At 47.2% G+C, this 26266-nt stretch overlaps 1 protein-coding gene across 3 annotated transcripts in view; it reads left to right on the top strand.

Annotated features, from left to right (window-relative positions):
* LOC118086598 (cytosolic purine 5'-nucleotidase) overlaps nucleotides 1-26266 on the top strand; it is a 43246-nt gene that overhangs the window by 13269 nt on the left and 3711 nt on the right. For 2 of the 3 annotated variants that reach the window (XM_035118411.3, XM_088671469.1), the window contains 15 exons: nucleotides 679-796; nucleotides 894-989; nucleotides 8471-8562; nucleotides 9271-9328; nucleotides 9470-9563; nucleotides 9892-9945; nucleotides 14106-14189; nucleotides 14517-14558; nucleotides 15016-15123; nucleotides 15600-15666; nucleotides 15829-15999; nucleotides 16649-16700; nucleotides 17655-17715; nucleotides 25461-25637; nucleotides 26168-26263. In XM_035118411.3, the coding sequence (XP_034974302.1) occupies nucleotides 679-796; nucleotides 894-989; nucleotides 8471-8562; nucleotides 9271-9328; nucleotides 9470-9563; nucleotides 9892-9945; nucleotides 14106-14189; nucleotides 14517-14558; nucleotides 15016-15123; nucleotides 15600-15666; nucleotides 15829-15999; nucleotides 16649-16700; nucleotides 17655-17715; nucleotides 25461-25637; nucleotides 26168-26263 (1370 nt within the window). Of the gene's footprint in view, nucleotides 1-678; nucleotides 797-893; nucleotides 990-8470; nucleotides 8563-9270; nucleotides 9329-9469; nucleotides 9564-9891; nucleotides 9946-14105; nucleotides 14190-14516; nucleotides 14559-15012; nucleotides 15124-15599; nucleotides 15667-15828; nucleotides 16000-16648; nucleotides 16701-17654; nucleotides 17716-25460; nucleotides 25638-26167; nucleotides 26264-26266 lie in introns of all 3 variants that reach the window. The other variant, XM_035118410.3, reaches the window with a different exon arrangement.

Genomic DNA, 26266 nt, shown 5'->3' with positions numbered 1-26266 from the left:
TCAGGCCTGGATATGTTTGCTAAATAAAGCAAACTTGCAATTGCACTTCTGTATTTGTCAATATCCTCAAATTCTTTTTCATCATCTTGCTTTGGATATTCTAGAGTCATTGGAGTAATCATTGCAAAGGGGGAAAAAGACTACCGGGCTGTATTTGATAGATGGGGCCCAAGATTTCCTGAGTTTGCTTTGCAACTTTTTTTGGGGGGGGGGGAATCAGACCAGCCTGCAAAGATATACCCAGGAAATGCCTCCCCAAAAGGACCGGATTTAGGCCCTAAGCTACAGAAGGTAATGGGGCCCTTTATATGTCCAGCTGTCCTTTGTCAACAACAAATTGTTGCTGTGTTTTTGTGTTGAATATATGCTACATGGTAATTTATGGACCTAATAGGTATCTCAAGCCATTTGCACAGAACAAAATATGCATTTTATCAAAGTAATTGTTGAACTGAAATACAATTAAGAAGTATATTGATAGTGAAACACACACTGTTGCTATATGTACCGGTAGGTTTTATTTCATTTGTTTTTTATCTTATATTTTGGAAATGTACATCCAAATTTTTTTCCTTTAAATTTTTTGGGGCCCCCAAGAGAGTGGGGCCCTAAGCTATAGCTTGTTTAGCTTATATGTAAATCCGGCACTGCTCCCCAAACTGCCTTTTGCCTCTGCAGTGTACAAATCTCCGGACTACGAGGAGCTGGCTTTTGAGCTGCTGCTAGAGCGCTTGGTGTCCATTGGCTACCCCCACGAGATCCTGGAGTATAGATACGATCCCACTTTCCCCACCAGGTAAGAGAGCAGAGATGCCTTGGCAGCCCAGAGGCGGGAGCCACGTGGCCAGGGGGAAAGGACCCACCCTCCTCACCCGCCCTCTCCTCTTCCCCAGGGGCCTCGTATTTGATGCCATGTACGGGAATTTGCTGAAGGTGGACTCCCACGGGAACCTGCTGGTCTGTGCCCATGGCTTCCGCTTCCTCAAAGGGTAGGTGTTGCCCTCCAGCAGCACAAGCAGGTATTACTCTCTCCAGTCCCCACCAGATATGGGCTTCTGCTGCTCCCCCAAGAAAAGCAGTCAGCCCTGGGAAGCCAGAAGGAGAAGGTCCTCTTATGTCTCCTGGGATGGACACACACACACACACACACACACTTTCCCCCGCTGGAGGTTTTTAAGAAGACGCCGGGATTCTTAAGCTGTGGTTCCTGCATTTCAGGGGATTGGACTAAATGACCCTTGTGGATCCCTTCTGATTCTTTCTATCTATCTATCTATCTATCTATCTATCTATCTATCTATCTATCTATCTATCATCTATCTATCATCTATCTATCTATCTATCTATCTATCTATCATCATCTATCTATCTATCCAGTGGTCCCTTGACTTACGAATGACTCGACATCCGTAGGTTTCGACTTACGAACAGGACAAATGGCCGCACGCTTACGATTTTTTCTACATCCGAACGGAAACCCTTGACGGCTTTAAATGCGGTTTCCTTCACTTATGAATTTTTTCGAATATTTTTTTTCCTATGGGAAGCCGTGTTTCGACTTACGAGCTTTTCGACCTACGATTGTGCATTCGGAACGGATTAAGTTCGTAAGTCGAGGGACCACTGTATATCATCTATCTATCTATCTATCTATCTATCTATCTATCTATCTATCTATCTATCTATCCATCCTCTATCTATGGTTTTTATTGGTTTTACATAAAATTATACACAGTTGCCATAACCATTCCATAACATAAAAACAGAGAAGGCCCTTTCAAACCTTCAGACCTTCCTTCCTTCCCTCCATGGCTTCCATTTCCAAAAAATTAAACTTTTTCCCTGCATCTTTTACCGTTATCAATCTATTATATACCGTAATCATATTAACCAAAGTTCATTTCACTTTATAAGTGTCATTTGTATCCCTGCCAATGATTTCAACCATTTACAGTGGTCTTTTAAGTACATATTACAAAGTTATTCCAGTCTTTTAAGAAATACTTGGTCTTCCTGGTTTCTGATCTTTCATGTCAATTTTGCCATTTCTGCATATTCCATCAGCTTGGTCTGCCACTCTTCTCTGGTCAGTTCTTCTCCTTCTTTCCATCTCTGGGCTAGAAGCATTCTTGCTGCCGTCGTTGCATACATAAACAATATTTCCTTTTCTTTTGGTAGTTCCTCACCTATTATACCTAACAGAAAAGCCTCTGGTTTTTTTAAATAAAATTTTATCAAACATTTTCTTTAGTTCATTATATATCATTTCCCAGACAGCTTTTACAGCCCCACAGGACCCCACCACATATGATAAAAGGTACCTTCTTTCCATTTCCAGCACAAATCTGAGCTGGTTCTGTACATTTTCGCAATTTTACTCAGAGTCAGGTACCTCCGATACATTGTTTTCATAAAATTTTCTTTCAACGAACAGCAGGCCGTAAACTTCAGGGTCCGCTCTCCATAACCTTTCCCATGATGAAAATTGTATATTATAACCAAAATCTCTTGCCCAGTGTATCACCACTGATTTAACTTCTTCTTCTTCTTCTTTTAAAATACCTTTATTTCAAATAAAAATTTAAAAATTGTTTACAACAAGTCTTCACAGGTGTACACAAGTAAAACGTACAACAAAATATATCAAACTAGATTCTTAAAGCTGAAATTATACATACCAAAATTATTTTTCAAGGTGTATTCCATTTCCACAAATAAACGATACTTCCAACCCTTCTCCATCATATCTGGTTTTCTTTGTTGTTGTTTTTCACAGGTTTGTTTATATTAACTTTAAAAAAAGAGTTTTTCCTCTCTATTTTTGATTTTATTTTTTATATTTTACAGATATCGTTCAAGTTCTGCCAGTAGAATGTTGTTGTTACTGTATGTTTTTAGATACTCTCTGAAAATTATCCATTCTTTTGATACCTTTTGATAACCTATATCCCGCACCCAGCCCGTTAGTTTTGCTAACTGTAAGTATTCGATCAGCAGGGCTTGCCACTCTGCTATGGTTGGGGGTAGTTTATCTTTCCATTTCCTTGCGATCAGGATTCTAGCGGCAGTCAAGCTGTACATCATGAGCGTTCTGTTTTCCCTTTTAAAATTATCGGGTAAAATGCCCAGGAGGAATATTACGGGTTTTTTCTTGAAAGTTATCTTGAATAGTTTTTTGATTTCATTATAGATTTTGTCCCAATAATCTTTAATTAAATTGCACGTCCACCACTTCTTCATCTTTAGTAAACCATTCTGATTCTTTGATTCTTCCAGGATGAGCCCCCCACCCACCCACCCCACAAGCCACATTGTTTCCACCTCTGCTGCTTGTGAACTAACAGAGGTCTAGGTTGGGGGAGCTGCTATGGCGCGGGGAGGAAGGGGGCAAGCTGGTTGCTCAGTCCCCATCAGGGTGGGCCTTCTGCCAGCTGGGGGGCCGTTGCAAAAAGGCTGCCACCGCTGAGATTGCAGAGGGAAACCAGGGCAGTGGGTGCGAGGGGCTCCTTCTGTATCTCCCTCTTTCCTGGCTGCAAGAGCTCTCCGAGGGTCATCTAGGAATTGCAGCTGAGCTATCCCTGACAGGTGGCTCCCCAACCTCTGTTTAGAAACCACCACCTTCTGAGGGAGTCTGTTCCATGGCCAACCAGCTCTTACCGCCAGGAAGTTCTTCATTCTTCTGCCACGTGCTGCTGGTGGGCTGCGGATGGGTTGTTGTTGTTATTATTATTATTATTTTATTATTTTTACTATTATTATTATTATCATCATCATCACCATCATCGTCATCATCATTTATTACTGTAATGTTTTATTAAATTTTCAACAAAAGTAACAAAAACAAAATAACAAATACAATAACAGCCACATATATATATATATATATATATATATATATATATATATATATATATATATATACACACAAACACACACACACACACACACACAAAAGCAATATCGAATCCATAAAATGGGATTCTCCGAATCCCGTGACTTCCCTCCCCCACCCCGGGTTCTTTAAATGTTCTTTTCAGCTGTATATCATTCCTACTCCAAATTATTATTATTATTATTATTATTATTATTATTATTATTATTATTATTTTTACCTCAGATTTCCTGTACTATTTCTAAATTTACAAATGTTTTTAAAATCCTGCCAATGTATTAACCTGTTTACAATACTTTTGCAAACCCATAATAAATATTTCCCATTATTGTTTAAATTTCTTGTCACCCTGATTTCTGAGCTTTCCTGTTAGCTTCGCCATTTCAGCACAGTCCATTTACTTGGTTTGCCAATCCTCTTTGGTCGGGACTGCTTCCTCTTTCCATCTTTGTGCTAACAATACCCAGGCAGCCGTCACAGCATAAATAAACAATTTTTTTTCTGGTCTTTTAGAATCTCCGCTCCTACAATACCTAATAAAAAGGCTTCTGTTTTTTTGGGTTTTTTTGACAAAGGTTACTCTTCGTGACTCCATGGGTCACGAAGAGTCGGACGCGACTAAACGACTAAACAACAACAACAACAACTCTAAACATTTTTTTCCATTTCATTATAAATTGTTTCCCATTTTTTAAAACCTTCCTACATTCCCTCCACATATGATAAAACGTGCCCTCTGTTTCTTTACATTTCCAAACCCTGATTACCGGTAGATCTTGCTCTATACATTTTTGTTAATTTAACCGGGGCTAGATACCACCGATTAGGACCCAGGTGGCGCTGTGGTTAAACCACTGAGCCTAGGGCTTGCTGATCAGAAGGTCGGCGGTTCGAATCCCTGTGACGGGGTGAGCTCCCGTTGCTTGGTCCCAGCTCCTGCCAACCTAGCAGTTCGAAAGCACGTCAAAATGCAAGTAGATAAATAGGAACCGCTACAGCGGGAAGGTAAACGGCGTTTCCGTGCGCTGCTCTGGTTTGCCAGAAGCGGCTTTGTCATGCTGGCCACATGACCTGGAAGCTATACGCCGGCTCCCTCGGCCAATAATGCGAGATGAGCGCGCAACCCCAGAGTCGGTCACGACTGGGCCTAATGGTCAGGGGTTCTCTCTTTAGATACCACCGATACATCATTTTCATATAATTCTCTTTCAGTAGAGAATTTCATATCTGTCTTCCAAAGCCTTTCCCAACCCGTCATTAATATATTATGTCCCACGTCTTTCGCCCATTTTATCATAATGCATTTGACCTGTTCCTCTTTGGTGTCCCACCCAAGAGCAGATTGTACATGGGTGGGTCTTTAACCTTCCCTCTGTGGGTGTTCCTACAGGGCCAGAGCTGGTAGTCACCTTCTCAGGTGGGAGCAGCTGGCATGACCTTGGCGGTGGCTTCAGCCTGCCCCTTGGAGAGCTGTCCCACCTCCCCCTCTCCTCCCACCCCAGCACATTCCTGCCTTGCATTGTTCCGATGTCTGGGATGGTTCTTTGCCTTCTACTGTACACAGGGCCGGGCGGGAAGGAGAAGGGACCCGTGGCAAGGTCACCCCCCCCCAATGTCTCCCTAGAGGAAGAGGAGCAACCTCTTCTGGGCATCCAAATCACCAGCCTGGCATTTGCTTGCTCTGAACCAAGAACCCTTTCGAGGTGTGTCCAAAGGGACCATGCTCTCACAGTGGCCAACCGAGTGCCCGGTATCCTGCAAGCAGGATTTGAACACAAGAGCAACTCTCTCCCCCCCTCCTGTGGTTTCCCGACAACTGGTATTCAGGAGGAGGCAGAACACAGCTCGGGTGGCCAACCAGTAGCTCTCTCTGCCACGAATTTGCCCAATCCAGGAGGCAGGATTGCTGCCTTTTCAGAATCAAGGCCCCACATCTCCCCTTTCCCAGGGTTGCCCAGTTCGGTGTTGCTTTGCCTCTGAATTTGCCCATTTCTGTGCCAATTTCAAGGTCTCTGCCATTCTGAGAGCAGAACCAGCACCCTCTGGGGCTCATCTTTGCCCTCCCTGCCAGCAAGATGCCCCTGCTCACCCTTTCCCCACGGAGGTGCCCCCCCTCTGTTTTTGTCCCTGGAACAGGCTGAGAATAGCTTTTGCAGGCGATCCAGCCTGCAGGAGGGGGAGGCAGGAGTTGGGGGGGGGATAGTTCCCAGCTGCTGTCATGATGCTAAATCCTGCCCAGATGACTTTCCCTTTCCTATAGCGCGGATACTTCTGCTTCCCTAAGTGCCAGGCTCATTGTCCCCGGATCGCACCAGCTCTGGCATCCCTCCTGATGCCACGGGGCACAGATCCCGCTTGCCTTAAACCAGGACAGGGTTGGGCAGCTGGGGGTGCAAGGAATTGGCAAAGAAATGAGGAGGCCCCAAATAGAATAATAGAATCATAGAGTTGGAAGAGACCACAAGGGCCATCCAGTCCAACCCCCTGCCAGGCAGGAAACACCATCAAAGCATTCTTGACATATGCCTGTCAAGCCTCTGCTTAAAGACCTCCAAAGAAGGAGACTCCACCACACTCCTTGGTAGCAAATTCCACTGCCGAACAGCTCTTACTGTCAGGAAGTTCTTCCTAATGTTTAGGTGGAATCTTCTTTCTTGTAGTTTGACTCCATTGCTCCGTGTCCGCTTCTCTGGAGCAGCAGAAAACAATCTTTCTCCCTCCTCCATATGACATCCTTTCATATATTTGAACATGGCTATCATATCACCCCTTAACCTTCTCTTCTCCAGGCTAAACATACCCAGCTCCCTAAGCCGTTCCTCATAAGGCATCGTTTCCAGGCCTTTGACCATTTTGGTTGCCCTCCTCTGGACACATTCCAGTTTGTCAGTATCCTTCTTGAACTGTGGTGCCCAGAACTGGACACAGAACTGGACACCATTATTCCTAATCCAGAATTTATTTCCACACCATCTATAGACGGTGGTCCAAATGCAACCAGAGCCTCTGTCAGTCTGGGGAAGCCTGCCCTGGGCCGCAAGGAGGCCCAGCTGATCACTGGGAAACAGGAAAAGACAGTGTTGTGCAGTGGTTAAAGTCTTGGATTGTGACCTTGGGGAGACCAGGGTTCAATTTCCCACTGCTGGGCGTGACCTTGGGGGGGGGTCGGTCCCTGCCCCTCAGTGCTACTTATCTCACAGGGGAACAGGTGGGATGGAAATAACTAAATAAACTTACAAAGGCGATGGCAGTCAAAGTGGAGGACTTTCTCCTGCCCCCCCCCCCGCCATCCAAGAGGGGGCCTGGTATGGAGAGAGTGGCCAGGAAGACTTCTCCCTCTTTCTCTTCTAAGAGCAGAACAGGGTTTGGGTGGGTCCAGAGCCAGAGTGTCACTCACCTGGCATCAGGTGACATCAGGTGCAGGGCAGGTAAGGCACAACTGCCAGGGAACCATCTGGCCACACAAGCCTCCCCCCCGCCCCCGTCACGGCTTTCAGCAGGGAGCAGATTGTCCACCTGATGTCAAGTGGTGGACAGGTGACCTATAGGTCAGTGATTAACTGGAACCCTGAGGTGCATCACTGCCAAATGACGGACAGGCTATTCAGGAGGTTCGCCCAACACATAATTTAATTTTCCACCATGGGGTTTAGATGAATTCATTTATTTCTTTTCTTTTCCTTCTCCTCTTTTTCTTTTCTTTTGTCTTCTTTTTTTCTCAGTATTCTATTTCTTTTCTTACTCTTCTTTTAATTCTTTTCTTTCTTTTTCTTTCTTTTTCTTTCTTTTCTTTTTATTCTAGGTAAATCTAGGAATCTAGGTAAATAATCACAGAGCCATAATGGTTCTGTGGTCTTTAATTTTTATGTATAAATGTTTTGCTCAGATCGTGTAAATACATTATTTGTTTTTTTGTTATTGTTTTTAATTGAATATATCAATAGAGGATTTTTAAACTTCAAAAAAAAGATAAATTCATGGAGGAGAATGTTATTTATTATTTTACATTATTATCTGTGATTATATATGATGATATTATTCTCCTCCATGAATTTATCTAAACCCCGTGGTGGAAAATTAAATTATGTGTTGGGCGAACCTCCTGAATAGCCTGTCCGTCAGTTTGGAGGGGTGGGGGATGAACTTCAAATTTTATTTTAAATACTGCCCCATCCCAAAGGAGCGCAGAACAGCAAGACAATCACAATGGAATGTGTATGTATCTCTGTCTCTGTGTAATATCTCCTGCTGGGGAGCCCAGGTGGGGAGAGAGTCTGCTTTTGTCCTCCTGCCCAGTTTGAGGGTTTCTCATCAGAGCGCTTTGTGGGATGCTAGGTTTACTGGGTCCCCTCTGGCCCAATCCAGCAGCCAGCCAGGCGGCAGCGGTGAGCAACGGGGCCACCGATTCACCACTCCCTTTGTGAACAGCCTTACTTTCGAAACCTCTGAACAGAGGGGGAGGTTTGGGGGACCCAGCCTGCCAGTTCCCTCCAAGGGTGCCCCCCTCACTAGCTTCTCCATTGCACACACACCCCACCTCATGCCTGTGTGCTCTCCCCTCCCCCTCCCTGCTTTTAGGGCTGAGATCTGGAATTATTACCCCAACAAGTTCATCCAGAGGGATGACATGAAGAGGTTCCACATCCTGAACACATTATTCAACTTGACAGGTGAGTGCAGATGGGGGACTGAAACCACCTTGGTCGTGCTGGTCGATGATCTCCGGCAGGCTGAGGACAGAGGTGAAAGCTGTTTCCTAGTCCTGCTGGATCTCTCAGTGGCTTTTGACACCATCGACCATAACATCCTTCTGGACCGTTTAGAGGAGCTGGGAGCTGGGGACACTGTCATACAGTAGCTCCGCTCCTTCCTCCTGGGCCGTGTCCAGAAAGTGGTGATGGGGGATGAGATTTCCCACCCCTGGGCTCTCACTTGTGGGGTGCCTCAGGGTTCCGTCCTCTCCCCCATGCTTTTTAACATCTACATGAAGCTGCTGGGAGAGATCACCAGGGGGTTTGGGCTGGGTGTTCATCAGTATGTGGATGATACCCAGCTCTACCTCTCTTTCAAATCAGAACCAGTGAACGTCCTATGTGAGTGTGGAGGCAGTTGGGGGTGGAGGGTGGATGGCAGCTAACAGATTGAGGTTGAATCCGGACAAGGCAGAAGTACTGTTTTTGGGGGACAGGACAGGCAGCTGTGGGGGACTCCCTGGTCCTGAATGGAGTACCTGTGCCCATAAAGGACCAGGTGTGCAGCCTAGGAGTAATTTTGGACTCACAGCTGCCCATGGAGGCCTCTGGGTAGGGATCCCTGCACTTCGACTGACCTCTTCCTTTGAGGTGCCCCACTGACCTCTCCCCTCTCTTTTCCTGCAGAGACCTACCTGTTTGCCTGCCTGGTGGATTTTTTCACCAACTGCTCCAGATACGTGAAGTGAGTGTGATGGATTGTTTTGCCTGGGCGGTCTGTGTCGAGGGGGCACGAGGTGCTGAGCAGTGCCCAGGGGAGGAAGGTTGCCTGGAATCGTCCAGAAATCCAAACATCTGTTTGTGGTGTCTGTTCCTCTTTCCCCAGCTGTGACACAGGCTATAAACACGGGAACCTCTTCATGTCCTTCCGGAGCATGTTCCAAGATGTCCGAGATGCCATGGACTATGTCCACCTCTCAGTGAGCACTGCAGGGTGGGGCAGTGAGGGGTGGGCATGGAGAGTGACAAGGGAGCATCACCCACCCTTTGGCCTCTGCCAACCTTCCCCAAGTTGGCGTCCTCCAGATGTTTTAGACCTTGGCTTTCACCAGCCCGAATCCTCTCAAGATCTCATCAAAGCAAATGCAGGAGGAGGTGTCGATTGATGGCTAGTTCTTTTATGTCATGCTGGGTGTGTGTGTCTGGGGAAGCCCCAAGGAGCCCTGGTGGCAGCCCCTGAAGCCTTGCCTTTCTGCTGGCCAGGGTGGGGGGGGACTCGGATGACCTCTTTGTGTCTTCATCTTCTAGGGCTCCCTCAAGGAGAAGACGCTGGAGAATCTGGAGAAATATGTGGTCAAAGATGTGAGTGTTGCCCAGGCAGAATTGCTATCAGACAGGAAATTTTCATTGGGGCTAAGGGCCCCCAGGACACAGTGTGTGTGTGTGTGTGTGTAAGTGGAAGCCAGAACAAATTACAGTGGTGCCTCGCTTAACGACCGCCCTGTAAGACGAAATTTTCGCTTAACGAAAGGATTTTTCTAGTGGAGGTTGCCTCGCTAGACGAATTCATTTTGCGAAAAATTCGTCTAGTGAATCGCGGTTTCCCATAGGAATGCATTGAAATTCAATTAATGGGCAAAAATAAAAAAAATAAAAAAAATCAATGCATTCCTATGGGATTTGCTAGACAAATTTTTCGTTATAAGAATTGACCCGTGGAACGAATTAAATTCGTCTAGCGAGGAACCACAGTACTGGGGTCCACCAGTCCAGAAGGGGGCCTGGGGCCAGACTATCGAGCCTCGGTTTTGTGCAATTCTTAACCAATCATATATTCCCTGTCAGATGCACACACAGTTCTGTATAGTGGCTTGCAAACTTGTGCTGTGGGCTGAGCATTTCCAACTCTCTATGAATGTTCACTTCTGCACTTTGACAGTATGAAACCGCAGCCTCGGCTTGTTGCGTACAGCTGATTTTTAGTGCACACCCTGTGAATGCAACACAGTGTTGTGTGGCACACGTTCTGTGTTACACATCCAAGCTTAATAGTTGATGTGTACGGTTAGTTCAGCAAGGATTGTGTGGGTGGCTGCATTATTGCTGTTGGTCATTGGGCTCTCAGTATTCTCAACAGGCACCAATGCATACCCTCCAATGTTTCTCCCATGAAAATAGGGATGTCCCATTCCATAACGATAATTTTACTATTTGTATCCCACACCTTGTTGGGTTACCCCAGCCACTCTGGCCAGCTTCCAACATATCACACACACACACACACACACACACCACATAAAAAAAACTTTCCCCTACAGGATTGCCTTCAGATGGCTCAGGGGACGGATAACTCCATACCCTCCAACATTTCTCCAATGAAAATAGGGACATCCCAAGGAAAAGTAGGACATTCCAGGATCAAATCAGAAACCAGGATGCCTTCTCTAAATCAGGGACACCCCTGGAAAATAGGGACACTTGGAATAGTAAACACTTCTGGGTCTGCCGCATTCTTAAGGTGAAAATAATAATAAGAATAATAACAACAACAACTTATTATTTATACCCCGCCCATCTGGCTGGGTTTCCCCAGCCACTCTGGGCGGCTTCCAACCAAATATTAAAACAATACAGCATCAAACATTAAAAACTTCCCTAAATAGGGCCACCTTCAGTTGTTTTTGCTTATTGCCTTGACATCTGCTGGGAGGGCGTTCCACAGGGTGGGCGCCACTACCGAGAAGGCCCTCTGCCTGGTTCCCTGTAACCTCACTTCTCGCAGTGAGGGAACCGCCAGAAGGCCCTCAGCGCTGGAAATATGCAACCCGCAGCAAACGTAACCAGAGATATGACTGTATTTATTATTAACAAAAAACTGAGATGATGCGTTTATTTTATATCCCTTGTAAAGATTTTTAGCTGGTCTGCCATTGCTGGGCAGGGACCCACTGCACATCTTGTTTTCACTGGGACCCAAATCTGCCCCCAGTGGCCCTGGTTGCCCCCCTACAAGCCCACAGCCTCTTTCCCTTCACCAGGGGAGCTCCAGGAAGCATTTGTACACTGCTACTGCCTTTGGCTTGCTCAGCACGCAACCCCCTTCCCCAGGCCACGAAGAGTCCAGTGCTGGCCCCTTTGGCCCTTGACAGACAGGCCTGTCCACCTTGAGCTCACCTTGCCTCCCTCCCACCAAGCCTGCTGAGGCAGGTGTCAGAGGGCCAGGAAGCGCGAGGCAGCTTCCAGCTCAGCAGCTGCAGCTGTCGGTGCAATTCCATTTTTCAAATTTCCTGTGCTCGGTTGTACTTCAACAGCTGTTGGCAAAGAATCTGGGGAGTGCAGATCCTTCCCCAAGGTCATTTCGCCCAGAGGAACCAGGGGGCTGAGCGGCAAGTCCAGAAGTCCCTAATTCGAATCTCGCCTCTGCCCTGACTTCACCAAAAGGGGGTGGAGCTTAGGCAAGCCCCTCCCACCCAGCCCTCCACCTTCCCTTCTGCAATATGGGGTAATAATACTCACCCTGCTTGGCGTTGCAAGGATTACATCAGTCCATTGAATGTACAGCCCTTTGGTCACACCGACGCAATTGGCAAATCCTAAGTATTAAAGGTAGGAGGTGCTTGGATTCTTCCTGGCTGGGCTCTGAATCCCCCTTATCTATCTTGAGGTCATCTAGTGATTCCTGGGTGGGTGAAGGTGCTTGGGCATCACTTGCCGCTCTCAAGATTGTTCCGAAAAAGAACAAAGGTTAGGTTTCTTGAACTTATGTACAGGCAACCCTCCATTGACCCCGGGGCTACATTCCAAGGCACTGAAGGCATCGGTGAAATCCTGTAGAATTGAAACCCATCGAGAAAGCCCGAAAACAAAAACACCCCTTTTTGCCACTGTTCTACCCTTTCAGTGACGCCTTTATGATGTTTTCTGGGGTTCAGCACAGTGAGCATATACATGTTCACACACGTATTGAACATGCATAAATGGGGGGGGGGGGGTTTGCCTGCATAAACTCCCACAGGGGAAACTCCCAATGTGATTTACAATGAGAATAAAATGCAATGATAACAATACTTCCAGAGAAAGGGCAAGGAGGAGGCTGCAGAACAGAAGTTTATAAAATTATGCGTGGCCGGGAGAAAGTGAATAGAGGAAAGTTTTTCTCCCTCTCTCAGGACCCCATTTTTTAAATTTTAATTATTGAGTTTATTACCTACTTCTCACCATAAGCTCCCAGGATGCACTACAACAGTTTAAAATACAGTACAGTGGTACCTTGGTACTCGAATGGCTTGGCTCCCAAACAAATCGGCTCCCGAACGCCGCAAACTTGGAAGTAAGTGTTCCGGTTTGCGAACGTTTTTCGGAAGCTGAATGTCGGCCGCGGCTTCCGCTTGAGTGCAGGAAGCTCCTGCAGCCAATCAGAAGCTGCGCCTTGGTTTTCAAATGGTTTCGGGAGTCGAACAGACTCCCGGAACGGATTAAGTTCGAGAACCAAGGTACCACTGTATTAAGAACGTAAGGACAGGCCTGCTGGACCCGGCCAATGTTCTCAACTCGTTGTCCAGCCTCCTGCTCTCACCATGGCAACCCAGAAGCCCAGAAGCAGGGCCCCAGCACAAGAGCCCCCTCTCCCCTCCTGCGGTTTCCAGGAACTGGTACCCATGATGATAATAATAATAATAATAATAATAATAATAATAATAATAATAATAATAATAATAATATTTATACCCCGCCAATCTGGCCGGGTTCCCCCAGCCACTCTGGGCGGCTTCCAACAAAATATTAAAATCCATCAAACATTAAAAGCTTCCCTAAACAGGGCTGCCTTGAGATGCCTTCTAAAGGTCTGGTAATTGTTGTTCTCTTTGACCTCTGGTGGGAGGGCATTCCACAGGGTGGGTGCCACTACCGAGAAGGCCCTCTGTCTGGTTCCCTGTAACTTGGCTTCTTTTAGCGAGGGAACCACCAGAAGGCCCTCGGCGCTGGACCTCAGTGTCCGGGCAGAATGATGGGGGTGGAGACGCTCCTTCAGGTATACTGGACCAAGGCCGTTTAGGGCTTTAAAGGTCAGCACCAACACTTTGAATTGTGCTCAGAAACGTACTGGGAGCCAATGTAGGTCTCGGCGGTCGCTCCCAGTCACCAGTCTAGCTGCCACATTCTGGGTTAGTTGTAGTTTCCGGGTCACCTTCAAAGGTAGCCCCACACAGAGCGCATTGCAGTAGTCCAAGCGAGAGATAACTAGAGCATGCACCACTCTGGCGAGACAGTCTGCAGGCAGGTAGGGTCTCAGCCTGCATACCAGATGGAGCTGATAAACAGCTGCCCTGGATACAGAATTAACCTGCGCCTCCATGGACAGCTGTGAGTCCAAAATGACTCCCAGGCTGCACACCTGGTCCTTCAGGGGCACAGTTACCCACACCTGCCCGCCTCCTGTCCCCCACAAACAGTACTTCTGTCTTGTCAGGATTCAATCTCAATACCCAGAAGCATTTACCACCTCTGCCTTGCTTCCACAGCCACGGGTGCCTCTCCTGCTGAGCCGCATGAAGGAGCACGGAAAGGTCTTTTTGGCCACCAACAGCGACTACAACTACACAGATGTACGTAAGCCCCACCCCACGGCTCACCGAGGGCGGGTGGGTGCACCTCTGCTCTCCCCACTTTGTGTCTGGCTTCACCCAAGGAGAGGAAACGTAGCCGGCTGCCAGACGTGTGCAGCGCTCAGCCCCCGACTTCTGTGTCTCTTCCCCACTGAGCTATCCAACGAGTGGCAGGCGTTGTTGGCTGGCAGGGGTCAGGAGGGAACCACACAGTCAGAGATGTGATGGCAGCCGGGGTGGCTCCTTTGGAAAGGAGGAAGACGAGCCTGTCTTGGGTTCGAGTTCCTGAAGGAAGCTCCAGTGACCCGTGGTTCTGTCCCTTTGCAGGCGATCATGACGTACTTGTTTGACTTTGGAGAAGACGACGTGGTGAGTCACCGCTTTCCCTGATTGCTAGCTCTCGCTCTTTCTCTTGCTTCCTGCTCCCAAGGACCAGTTGGAAAACTCCACAAGTGGGGAGAGCTTCTTGTCTCCTGCTGGGTGGCAGGAATGGGGGAGATTCCCCTTGGCGGGGTGCCCTGCCAATTCTGGGTTAGAGTGTTGGACTAGGACCTGAGAGACACCAGGGTTTGAGTCCCCTGCTTGGCCTTGAATGAATCTGTCACTAGGTGTGACATTCTATCTCAGCCTGACCTACCTCACAGGGTTGTTGTGAGGACAAAATGGGGAAGAGGAGAACCCCTGCAGGCCACCTTTCAGAGGAAAGGTGGAGTACAAATGTAATAAATAAACCAATAAGCTTCCAGACTCAGAGGTCAGCCTCTTCCCAACAAAGACTCCCTCCCTCCCAGCTCTCAGCTGCCCTCATTTTTCCTGTCCCCAGCAGGAAGCACCCCAGAGCCGCCCCTGGCGCTCCTACTTCGACCTGATTGTGGTGGACACTCGCAAGCCTCTCTTCTTCGCGGAGGGCACTGTCCTTCGGCAGGTCAACACGGTAAGTGCCCTTTTGGTGCCAGCTGGGAGGCTGGATGGGGGGGTAGAGGCATTGCAGGGGGTTGGACTAGATGGCCACTGGGGGATCCTTCCAGCTCTACTGTTCTATGATTCAATCTAGGAAGTGCTTCCTCATCCAGAATCGAGGCAAGATTGGGTGGGACGGGGCCTGACCTGAACAGACGTTGTCCTCCCTGCTGAGATGGGCCAGGATCTCTGAGTCTGGCTGGGAAAGCCCCTCTTAGAGAGGTTTCTAGAGCAGAACACATGGACAAAGGCAATTCCTATTGCTGTCGGTGGGATGCTTTAGCTTGGGTTCCTGCATTGCAGGGGGTTGGACTAGATGACCCCTGAGGATCCCTTCTCAACTCTACAATTATGTGATTCCATGCTGAGCAGCTGGAAAGCCAGTCACCCTGCCTTCCAGCTTCCCTCGTTCCTCCCCTGCCCGACATAACTCCTTGTCTTTTTTCTCAGGACACAGGGAAGCTGCGGATCGGTACCTACACAGGGCCCCTTCAACACTGCGCTGTCTACTCAGGAGGTAAAGCTTGCACCAAAGCTAGGGCCACACTGGGGAAACTGCCTAGCCTTTAAAAGAACTCTCCTTATTAGCCAGACATGGGCTGCTGCAGAAGGGAAACTGAGCCACAGGGAGTGGCAGGAACCCACCAGGTTTGGACTCTGTTGCCTCTTCTCTTTCCAGGCTCTTCAGACATGGTGTGTGACCTTTTGGGAGTGAAGGGCAAGGACATCTTGTACATCGGAGACCACATATTTGGAGACATCCTCAAATCCAAGAAGAGGCAGGGGTGGAGGACCTTTCTGGTGGTGCCCGAGCTGGCCAAGGAGCTGCAAGTCTGGACAGAGAAAAGCGGTGAGGAGGAGGAGGAAGGTTTCAATGGGTGGAGGCCGGCTCCTGTCACCCCTTTGCAATGGCCCAGAGAGCACCACCAGCCAGATTCTTTGCACACAGCCTTGTTAATCTCTGGAACTCCTTCCCACAGGAGTCAGTGATGGCCACCAACTTGGATGGCTTTCAAAGAGGATCGGACAAATTCATGGAGGAGAAGAGGGCTATCGATGGCTCCTATCCAGGATGGCTCTGCTCTGCCTCCACCGTCAGAGGCAGCAATGCTTCTGAATACCAGTTGCTGGAAACCACAGGAGGGGAGAATCCTGCTGGTGGTCTTCATCTGGTTGGCCACTGTGAGATGAGGATGCTGGGCTATATGGGCCATTGACCTGATCCAGCAGCCTCTTCTTATGTTCTCTGCCCTCCCGTGGTTAAGGGGGTGTCCCAGCCCATCCTACCTCCAGATCTTGGCTCCGATCCTTTTGCTGGTGCCAAAAGCCCAGGGACGTCTTATTTCCTAGATGTGTTTCAAAGGGCTTTGCTACTTGCTGATACCAAGAATCTAAAGACCCACCTCAGCCCCAGTCCTAAGAGGTTGAGCTGGCAGGCAGGGCTTTTGCACCTCCTTTTCAGAAGCCAAACTTAAGAATGTTCATTTCCCCCTTCATAGAACTTTTTGAAGAGCTGCGGAGCTTGGACATCTTCTTGGCTGAGCTGTACCAGTAAGTCAGGATTCCCACCCATTAGCACTTTGCCCGGGTGTTGCCTGTTGTGTGCACGTGAGAAATTTGCAAGGAGCCCATGTTTCGTATTGCTAGAAGAGAAACTTTGTTTTTAGAAAGACGAACAAGATTCTGAACGTGGAGTCGATTTCCAGGGAGTCGATTGCCATGGCTGGAACTTGACAGGAAGTGTCCTGTGGTGCCCCCTGCCCTGATTATGGCGATTATAGAATCACAGAATAGTAGACTTGGTTGGGACCACCAAAGGGTCATCAAATCCAGCCCCCTGCAATGCAGGAACCACAGTTAAAGAAGCCCTGACAGATGGCCATCCAGTCTCTGCTTAGGAGAGTCCGCTACCTTCCAAAAGAGTCCGTTCTATGGACAAACAGCTCCCACCCTCAGGAAGTTCTTCCTGAGGCTTAGTCGTAATCTCCTTCCTTGTCATTTGAATCCATTGGTTCAGGACCTGCTTGGCAGGGGGTTGGACTGGATGGCCCTTGTGGTCTCTTCCAACTCTATGATTCTAGGACTTACTCTCTGGAGCAGCAAAAAAAGAAGCTGGCTCCATCTTCCATGGGACAGCCCTGAAGATACTTAAAGATGGTAATCAGATCCTCTTTGTTTGTGTATTTAGAGCATCTTTTTGTTGTCTTCAGCCAAAAAGAATGGGCGTACATACAGTAAAAACGAGACAGGCTTACAATTAAAAAAAGAAAGTCCTGTGACAAACAAAGGAAAAAAGACAGAGAGGGAATAGGAAAATCTCAACATCCAAATTCAGGCACCAATTTCTAAACAGCTGTCCCTATAATGCCTAACTTGTACAGTTTAGGGGAAAGGAAGTGCTGGGGGGAACTGGGCCCCCAGCAAATCTTTAGGCAGGCAATGTGACCTCCACACAGAAGGGATTCAGGTGGGATTTTGAGCACAGGTGTCCTCTTTTCCCCCCAGGCACCTGGACAGTGGGAGCAACGAACGGCCAGACATCAGCTCCATCAAGAAGCGGATCCAGGTATCTCCCCCCCCCCCCACTGAGCCTCACTCAGACATAAATCCATTTAGGGTTTGCTTAGTAGGCAGCAAAGGGGACCCAGTAGTAGGCAGTAGGGGACCCAGGTGGTGCTGTGGTTTAAACCACAGAGGCTAGGGCTTGCTGATCAGAAGGTCGGTGGTTCGAATCCCTGCAATGGGGTGAGCTCCTGTTGTTCGGTCCCAGCTCCTGCCCACCTAGCAGTTCGAAAGCACCTCAAAGTGCAAGTAGATAAATAGGGACCGCTCCGGTGGGAAGGTAAACGGCGTTTCCGTGCGCTGCTCTGGTTCGCCAGAAGCAGCTTTGTCATGCTGGCCACATGACCCGGAAGCTGTCTGCGGACAAACGCCGGCTCCCTCGGCCTGAGTAATTTCGTTGTTCCCGCAAGGGGACAATGACAATAAAGATATCTTATCTTATCTATAGAGCGAGATGAGCGCCGCAACTCCAGAGTCGGACACGACTGGACCTGATGGTCAGGGGCGCCTTTACCTTACCTTTACCTTTAGTAGGCAGCAGAGCTGGCTAAAGAATGGAGCCTTCTTTTAGGCTCTGCTGTCTTATGGTCCAGATGCCCAGTAGCGTCCTCCTCTTGGTTCCTACCTGGGGGACTATGACAGGCCGCAGGTGACAAGCAACAGGTGTAACCAGGACATGAGAGCATAAGAAGAGCCTGATGTATCAGGCCAATGGCCCATCTAGTCCAGCATCCTGTTCTCACAGGGGCCAACCAGAAGCCCCAACGGGCAAGCAGGATCTGAGCGCAAGAGCCCTCACCCTCCTCCTGTGGTTTCCAGCAACTGGTGTTCAGAAGGATTGAGGCCTCTGGCTGTGGAGGCAGAGAATAGCCTTCTCCTCCACAAATTTATCCAATTCTTTTTTAAAGCCGTCGCTGCCTCCTGCAGGAGTGAGTTCCATAGTTTAACAATGCGCTGCGTGAAGAAGACCTGGCTTCTGTGGGCAGGAGTGGGGGGAGGTGGGTTTCTCACAGAGCCTGTTTTCTCCCACAAAGCAAAGGTCGTCTTGCTGGTCCTAGGCAAAATCCCAAAACCCACACGAGGGGCAGGACCTTCTTTTAGCCAAGCAACATGTTGCACAAAGGCTCCCCTTTATCAGTTGGTAAACAGGACGATGGGCAGGTCCAGCAGCGGGGAGAAAGTCCGTGGGCAATGGCAGAGGTTATAAGAAAAATACCTCTAATTCCCTTATGGGGTTTAGAGCCCGTATAGAGTCCCTCAGGAGATCTCTATTGGTCAGAGAGGAAGCGGAGGCCAACCAGAGTACAGTGGTACCTCGGGTTAAGAACTGAATTCATTCTGGAGGTCCGTTCTTAACCTGAAACTCTTCTTAACCTGAGGTACTACTTTAGCTAATGGGGCCTCCCACTGCCACCGCGTGATTTCTGTTCTCATCCTTAAGAAGCAAAGTTCTTAACCCGAGGTACTATTTCTGGGTTATCTGAGTCTGTAACCTGAAGCGTCTGTAACCCAAGGTACCACTGTATATTGAAAGCAAAGCGGCTAGCAAGCCTGATCTTTATTAAAGGAAATAAACTGTTGCAACAGGGTCCCCACTCACCACACACAGGAGTGAGGAGAACCCCGAACAATGGTGCGCAAGCCCCTATAAAGACTCTTGAAATTGCCCACTCTGCAGCCCAATACCACCCCCCAAAACATCATACCTACATCTAAGAAGGAGGTGGTCTCCATCAGAAATTTGAGAGTGTTGCTTCTCTCCTGTCTGCCAGGATACCTGATAATGCCTCACTTCAGTTCTTTAATCTCTTATCCACATTGATAGTGGGCTCAGCTTAACAGATACTTGCCAGACTGTATTTGAAAAGGGAGGTGTAAGCCCCTACAGTCCAAAGACAACTGGAGAGCTTTTCCCATTCCCTTCCTCCTTGCAGAGAAATATTTGAGGTCAATTTGGGAGAAACAAAATGGCTTCAGGATTGCTCTCCTGTACTGTTTCAGACACTATACTTATGCATGTGTGTTTGAGACCTTAGAATTCTTATAACAACCCTCTTAGGATGGAGTGTGGGAGGAGGGAGGAGGCCATGCAGTGGGGACAGAATGCTGGACCAGATAGGCCATTGGCCTGATCCAGCAGGCTCGTCTTATGTTCTTAAAGGTAAAGGTAAAGGGACCCCTGACCGTTAGGTCCAGTTGCGGACGACTCTGGTTGTGGTGCTCATCTTGCTTTATTGGCCGAGGGAGCTGGCGTACAACTTCCGGGTCATGTGGCCAGCATGACTAAGCCACTTCTGGCGAACCAGAGCAGCACACGGAAACGCTGTTTACCTTCCCGCCAGAGTGGTACCTATTTATCTACTTGTAGTTTGACGTGCTTTCGAACTGCTAGGTGGGCAGGAGCTGGAACCGAGCAATGGGAGCTCACCCTGTCGTGGGGATTCGAACTGCCGACTTTCTAATCAGCAAGCCCTAGGCTCTGTGGTTTAGACCACAGCGCCACCTGTGTCCTTATGTTCTTATTGATATGGGCAAAAATCTGCCTTTATTCCCTTATTGGGTTCTCCATCGGTTGGAGAATATAACAGAGGCCAACCAGAGAAGTTTGAGAAGCAAAGCCTTTATTTTCGCTGTTGCAACAGGGTCCTTCCTCTCACGCAGGAGAACAAGGAAGGAACCCCAAACAAAGATGTCTTGCCCTTAAAAAGAAATTTGAAATTGGTTTCAGCCCACCCCCCAGAAGCATCATCCATATGTCACAGAAGGGGTGTAGCCCAAGACCCCCCCTCCCTAGATAGATAGATAGATAGATAGATAGTTTATTACGGCCATAGGCCCATATTCAATACCAATATACATTGTACAACAAAGCAAATATGACAAAATAAAATTAATAAAATTAAAATACATATCTAAAATCATAAATTTCTAGATTCCATTAAAATAAGAGCAATACAGCACTTAAAATGTCAGATTATCACTATAGATCAGTATTATATAAGCGAGATCAATAATCATAAAGTAATCCATTTTTCCTCTTATAAGCTAAGACTGTAATCAGAAACCTGGCAACAAAAAGGGACCTACTCGGATCAGAATCTTGCAGTAAATGTGTTAACTGTGTTTCCAAGGAGTCACCCGAGGTTTCCGATAATAAAGGGAACAAAAATCTGGTCCTAGAAACTGAATGCAGTGGGCAGCAAAATAGTATATGTTGTAAGGATTCAATAGATCTATTATCACATACACACACAGCTGAAATCTGACCTTTGGAAAATCTATTGTTCATAACATTGGAAGGAAAGGCATTAAATCTTGCCTTAATAAAGGCGTATCTGTGGACCGCTACAGACAAGGAAGTCAAATAAGATGGTATCTGCTGGGAAGGCACTATGCCAAGATTTAGTGGTGAGCAAGTGCCACTACCCAGAATGGTGTTTTGTTGGAGGTCAATCTCCTCAAGTTTTTGAATGAGGGTTCTTTTAGCCGTGGCTAGGTCCAGTTTTAATAGTTCTGATGGGGACAATCCATAGGTCACTACTTTAGAATGGATCTCTCTTGCCCATGGGCTGGGAAAATCATCCCTCCAAAGACATTGAATCAGGTACAGATTCGGGAGCCTATGCCATAAGGACAACCAATAGCAAAGGCTGCGCCTCCAAAGAGTATTTTCTAAAGATGTAGTTTTTAATTCTAAGCGAAGAGCCGCATTGCTAACGCACTGAGGGAGTTTTAACAGCCGTCTTAGGAATTGGTTTTGAATTACCTCCAATGGCATCAAATTTACTGCGGTCCCCCATAAAGGGACAGCATATGCCAGTGTCGCGATCACTTTGGCTTTAAATACCTTCAGGGCGGATGGCACATGAAGAGCCCCATCGGAAAAGAAAAAGCGCAAGAGCGCAAAAAAAAAGGGCTTTAGCCTTATTTGAAATATATGCAATATGCGCCTTCCAACCCAGATTGTATTGGAGAAAAACTCCCAAATATTGAAATTTATAAACCTGTTCAATAGGTTTTCCATCTAATTGCCACTTATAGGATTTTCGACTTTTTGAGAAGATTAGTACTTTGGATTTAGATTGATTTATAGTAAGGGAATTGGTTTTACAGTATGAAACAAATATTTTAAGTGCTCTCCTGAGGCCAATTCTTGAAAATGACAAAATTACTGCATCATCAGCATAGAGTAGTAATGGGCATCGATAGTTTGCAAGACGGGGGGCATGAATAGTTGTCTCAGATTCAGCCAATGGTATCCTCATGTCACTAATAAATAAATTGAAAAGAAAAGGAGCTAGGATACAACCTTGACGGACTCCTCTGTTGATGGGCACAGAGTTTGTGAGATCGCCGACTGGGGCCCCCCTCCCTAGATTCATCATAGGTACATCATGAACGGGGAGGTCTGGTGGCAGTAATCTGAGCAGTCTGGACCCTGCCCCCTGCCCCCAAAACCTAATCAACAAAATTGAGAGATATTTACATTTCCCTGTTTCCCAGCCAAGTTAATCACAACCTTTTGTCTGGCACTCAGGTATCAGGATGCCAGGGATTATCACTTTAATTCCTGAGACAATGAGAAGGTTCCCCCCACCCCCCTTCTTCCTTGCAGAGGAACACCTGGTCAGAGAGAGAGTCAAAATGGTGTCAGAAAGGCCTGTCTTCCTGTGCTGCTTCAGACATGTGCCTGTACTGTACATTCATGTACATGTTTTATGAACAATTATTATATATATATATATATATATGACCTCAAAATTCTTATAACATTATGCTAGGTCAAATCAGCACAATAGCACAGGTAGAAGTTGCCTTCAGGTGGGGGTGGCATGAGCTCTCAAGGCTTCCCAATTTTTAATCCCGTTTTAATTTTTTATTTTTATTTTACCTAGAGGCTCTGCATTGTGATACCAAAAGTGGTTCCCTCAGAGCCCACCAAGTTTGTTTTAGCTTGATTTAAAAATCAAATAAAAGAATGGAGTGTTGTTGTTGTTTTCTTTTTTAAAAAAGATTAAAAGTAGTGCAGAATATCTGGTGGGCCAGCCTTTTGGACGGCACCCTCAAGAGCTGTAGCTCTCCCCATGTCCACTTTTCCCCATGCTCTTCCCCCCACAGGCCCAAAAAACGGTAAGCCACCGCCACCCTGGTTTTAGGAGGCCACAGAGAGGTCTGCTCACGTAGCACAGATTATTCAGGCAGTCTGGGAAACATGGGCTAGAACCACCAGATTCAGAACATTGCAACATAAGCTCGCCACAGAGGAAAGTTTGTTTTTTTCTCAGGCCCTTGAGCACTGCAATCCAGCTGACCACAGCTGGTTTTGCAACATCCTGAGGGGCTTACTCCAACTTTAATTACGCCTCTCTCTGTTTCCTGTGTTAAAAGTTAACCAATCCTGATAAGAGACTTCTGGTTGTTGTTTTTTTAAAAAAATGTTCTGTTATAGAGAAGTGGTTCCCAAACATTTTGGGGCCACTGCTCCATTGGTTCCATATTATTCGGCATTTTGCACACCCTATTATGGAAGCTAATAACAATAAAATTCAGAACATTAAGGATGAATTGCACATTTATTCAAAACCCAATCAGAACAGTTTTTGTTTAAGGAAGTCAACAAAAGTGATGAACTTGATCAAGTGGTACCAGCTTTTTGAAATATGATAGTCATTTATACCTCCAGCGCCCCCCACCCGCCCCCTTGGTCATCCTATGATTCCAGTGGGTGCTACAACCCAAGTTGGGAACTCACTGTTATGGAGTCCTGTACATTGGTTCTCAAACTCAATCTGTTCTTGAAGTCCGTTTGACTTCCAAAACGTTTGAAAACCACGGTGTGGCTTCTGGTTGTCCCCGGAAACCATGCCGACAGCCGAAACAGACGTTTGGCTTCCGAAAAACATCTGTAAATCGGAACACTTATTTCCGGGTTTGCGGCATTCGGGAGCTGATTTGTTTGTCAACTAAGCTGTTCAGAAACCAATGTACCACTGTACTTAAAATGCCCCTGGCACCTGGACATTGTTGGGCGGGTGAGGTGGGGGAGCATTAAATGTTTCCCTGTTGTGAAAGTCCCGGAAGAAAATGAGGAAGAACACACTGTTCTACAACAACACAATTAAGGGTTCAATGTGAAAACTTAAAATATTAGTCGGAGCAGCCAGAGATCACTTGAACTGCTGTTAAGGCTTCCCAAAACTAAACAAAACTACAAACAAAACAGTGATAAAGACAAAATCAATTACAAATCAATAAAGCAAAAAGCGGTCCTTAGACTATAGACCTGACCTCCCGTCCATTCCTTATTTCAGTTATCTATTATTTGTTGCCAATACACATTTTTATCTTAAATTAACCAATTATTGATTTATCTTAAGTTTCATATCTTTCTTAAATCTACTACAGTACTAAAGTTATTCAAAACCTGCAGCAGAGTTTAAACTACTGTAATTGTTTTTCAAATAAACTTTGAAGACTTCCCATTTTGAGCTAAATTCCTGTTTTGGTTTGTTCTTTATTTTTTTCTGATAAACCATCTAACTCCGCATAATCTGTTGGCTTTTGGATCCATTCATGGATAGAGGAGATTTCATCCCTCTTCCACTTTGTAGCGATAAGAACTCTTGCTGTCACTGTGGCATATAAAAATATACTCTTCATTTTTTGCGGGATATCCAAATCTCTGATCCCCAGAAGGTAAGTTTCTGGTTTTCTCTTAAAGGAAATCTTTATCATTTTTTGCATTTCTAAGTGGATACTCTCCCAAAATGCCTGGATTTTTTTTTTTTTTGCATAGCAACCACATGTGATAGAAAGTGCCTGATTTATCTCCACACCTCCAGCAATTACTTGGGATGTTTTTGTACATCTTTGACAGTTTCCAAGGTGCTAGATACCATGGGTGTTGCATTTTTAGGAAGTTTTCTTCACAAACTGTTATGTCTTAAGAGTAGTAGTATTAATTAAATAATTAATAGTTTAGTAAAACTTGCATACTAGAAAAAGCTACCTCACATGCGGAGCAAGAGCAACATGACAGGTCATTTGCCAAGAAGCTGCCGCCATCGGCGAGCTTTCTTGCTTGTAGGATCTGCTGACTTCTTCAGGGACGCTTCCCAGTTGAGGGAGTTGGGGATGTTTAGCCCGGTGAAGACTGAGAGGTGACACGATAGTCATCTTTAAATACCTGATGGGCTCTCAAGTGGAAGATGGAGCGGGCTTGTTTTGTGCTGCTTCCGAGGGGAGGACCCGGAACCAGATGACTCTTGGCGTCCCTTCCAACTCTACAATTCTAAGATTCACTTGGGCTTTCATTTGCAACAGTCCACAGTTCGAAAGCACGTCAAAGTGCAAGTAGATAAATAGGTACTGCTCTGGTGGGAAGGTAAACGGAATTTCCGTGTGCTGCTCTGGTTTGCCAGAAGTGGCTTTCCACATGACCTGGAAGCTGTACGCCGGCTCCCTTGGCCAATAACGTGAGATGAGCGCCGCAACCCCAGAGTCGTCCACGACTAGATCTAATGGTCAGGGGTCCCTTTACCTTTACACAGATGGTAGACTTGGAAGTTGTGGCCGCATCTCGCACAAAGCATTTGTGTTACCACCACAGAGAGACAGGGGCGTCTCCTCTCCCCTGACAAAGGTCATAAAACCAAAAAGGGGTAGCTGGTTGCCAGGACCCCACCTCCCAAGCCTAGGTTTCTCCGCTTCTATCTTTGCCACCTGACTGAGCAGGGTCTTCTCTTGCAGAAAGTCACCCACGAGATGGACATGTGCTACGGGAAGATGGGGAGCCTCTTCCGCTGTGGGTCCCGCCAGACCCTCTTTGCCAACCAGCTGATGCGCTACGCAGACCTTTATGCCGCCTCCTTCATCAACTTCCTCTATTACCCTTTCAGCTACCTTTTCCGGGCACCACCCACCCTGGTATGTGGGTAGGGCATCCTGGGGCAGGAGATGGGTGTGTGTGTGTGGGGGGGGGGCGTGCCTTTTGGCCCAGGGAAAGGGCTGAGGATTAGACAAATTCAGGGAGCAGAAGGCTATCGATGGCTGCTAGCCCTGTTGGCAGTATTCTGCCTTCACGGTCGGGGGCAACGATGCTTTTGAATGCCAGTTTCTGGAAACCACATGGCGTGTGGGGAGAGGGATTCCCACTGGGGCGTCTGGTTGGCCACTGTGAGAACAGGATCCTGTACTAGATGGGGCCCTTTCGGCCTGATCCAGCAGGGCTCCTCCAATGTTCTTACATCACAGGCTTTCTCCATGGAAGAGACTCCTGCTCTAAGCTGGTGGGGGGACGGGAGGAGAGGGGCAACTGTCTAGCCTTCCTGCACAGGCTTGCAGCTTTTGGCCAGTTCTGCAGGAGCTTCGCTTTTTTTCTCCTCTGGGAGGCTGTGTCCGCCTCCTGATGCCCACCCCCACCCCTGACAGTTGCATGACAATTCTTGCCCCTCCAGATGCCCCATGAATCTACTGTGGAGCACACCCGGGTGGAGTTCAGCGAGACGGGTCTCCTGGCAGGTCATGTGATGCCCCAACATAGGCCACTGCAGGTG

The sequence above is a fragment of the Zootoca vivipara genome, chromosome 6, assembly GCF_965207765.1.
Source record: "Zootoca vivipara chromosome 6, rZooViv2.hap1.1, whole genome shotgun sequence".
Taxonomy (NCBI): Eukaryota; Metazoa; Chordata; class Lepidosauria; order Squamata; family Lacertidae; genus Zootoca; species Zootoca vivipara.
The sequence above is the reverse complement of the archived record's forward strand: the minus strand, read 5'-3'. Positions and strand labels throughout refer to the sequence as shown.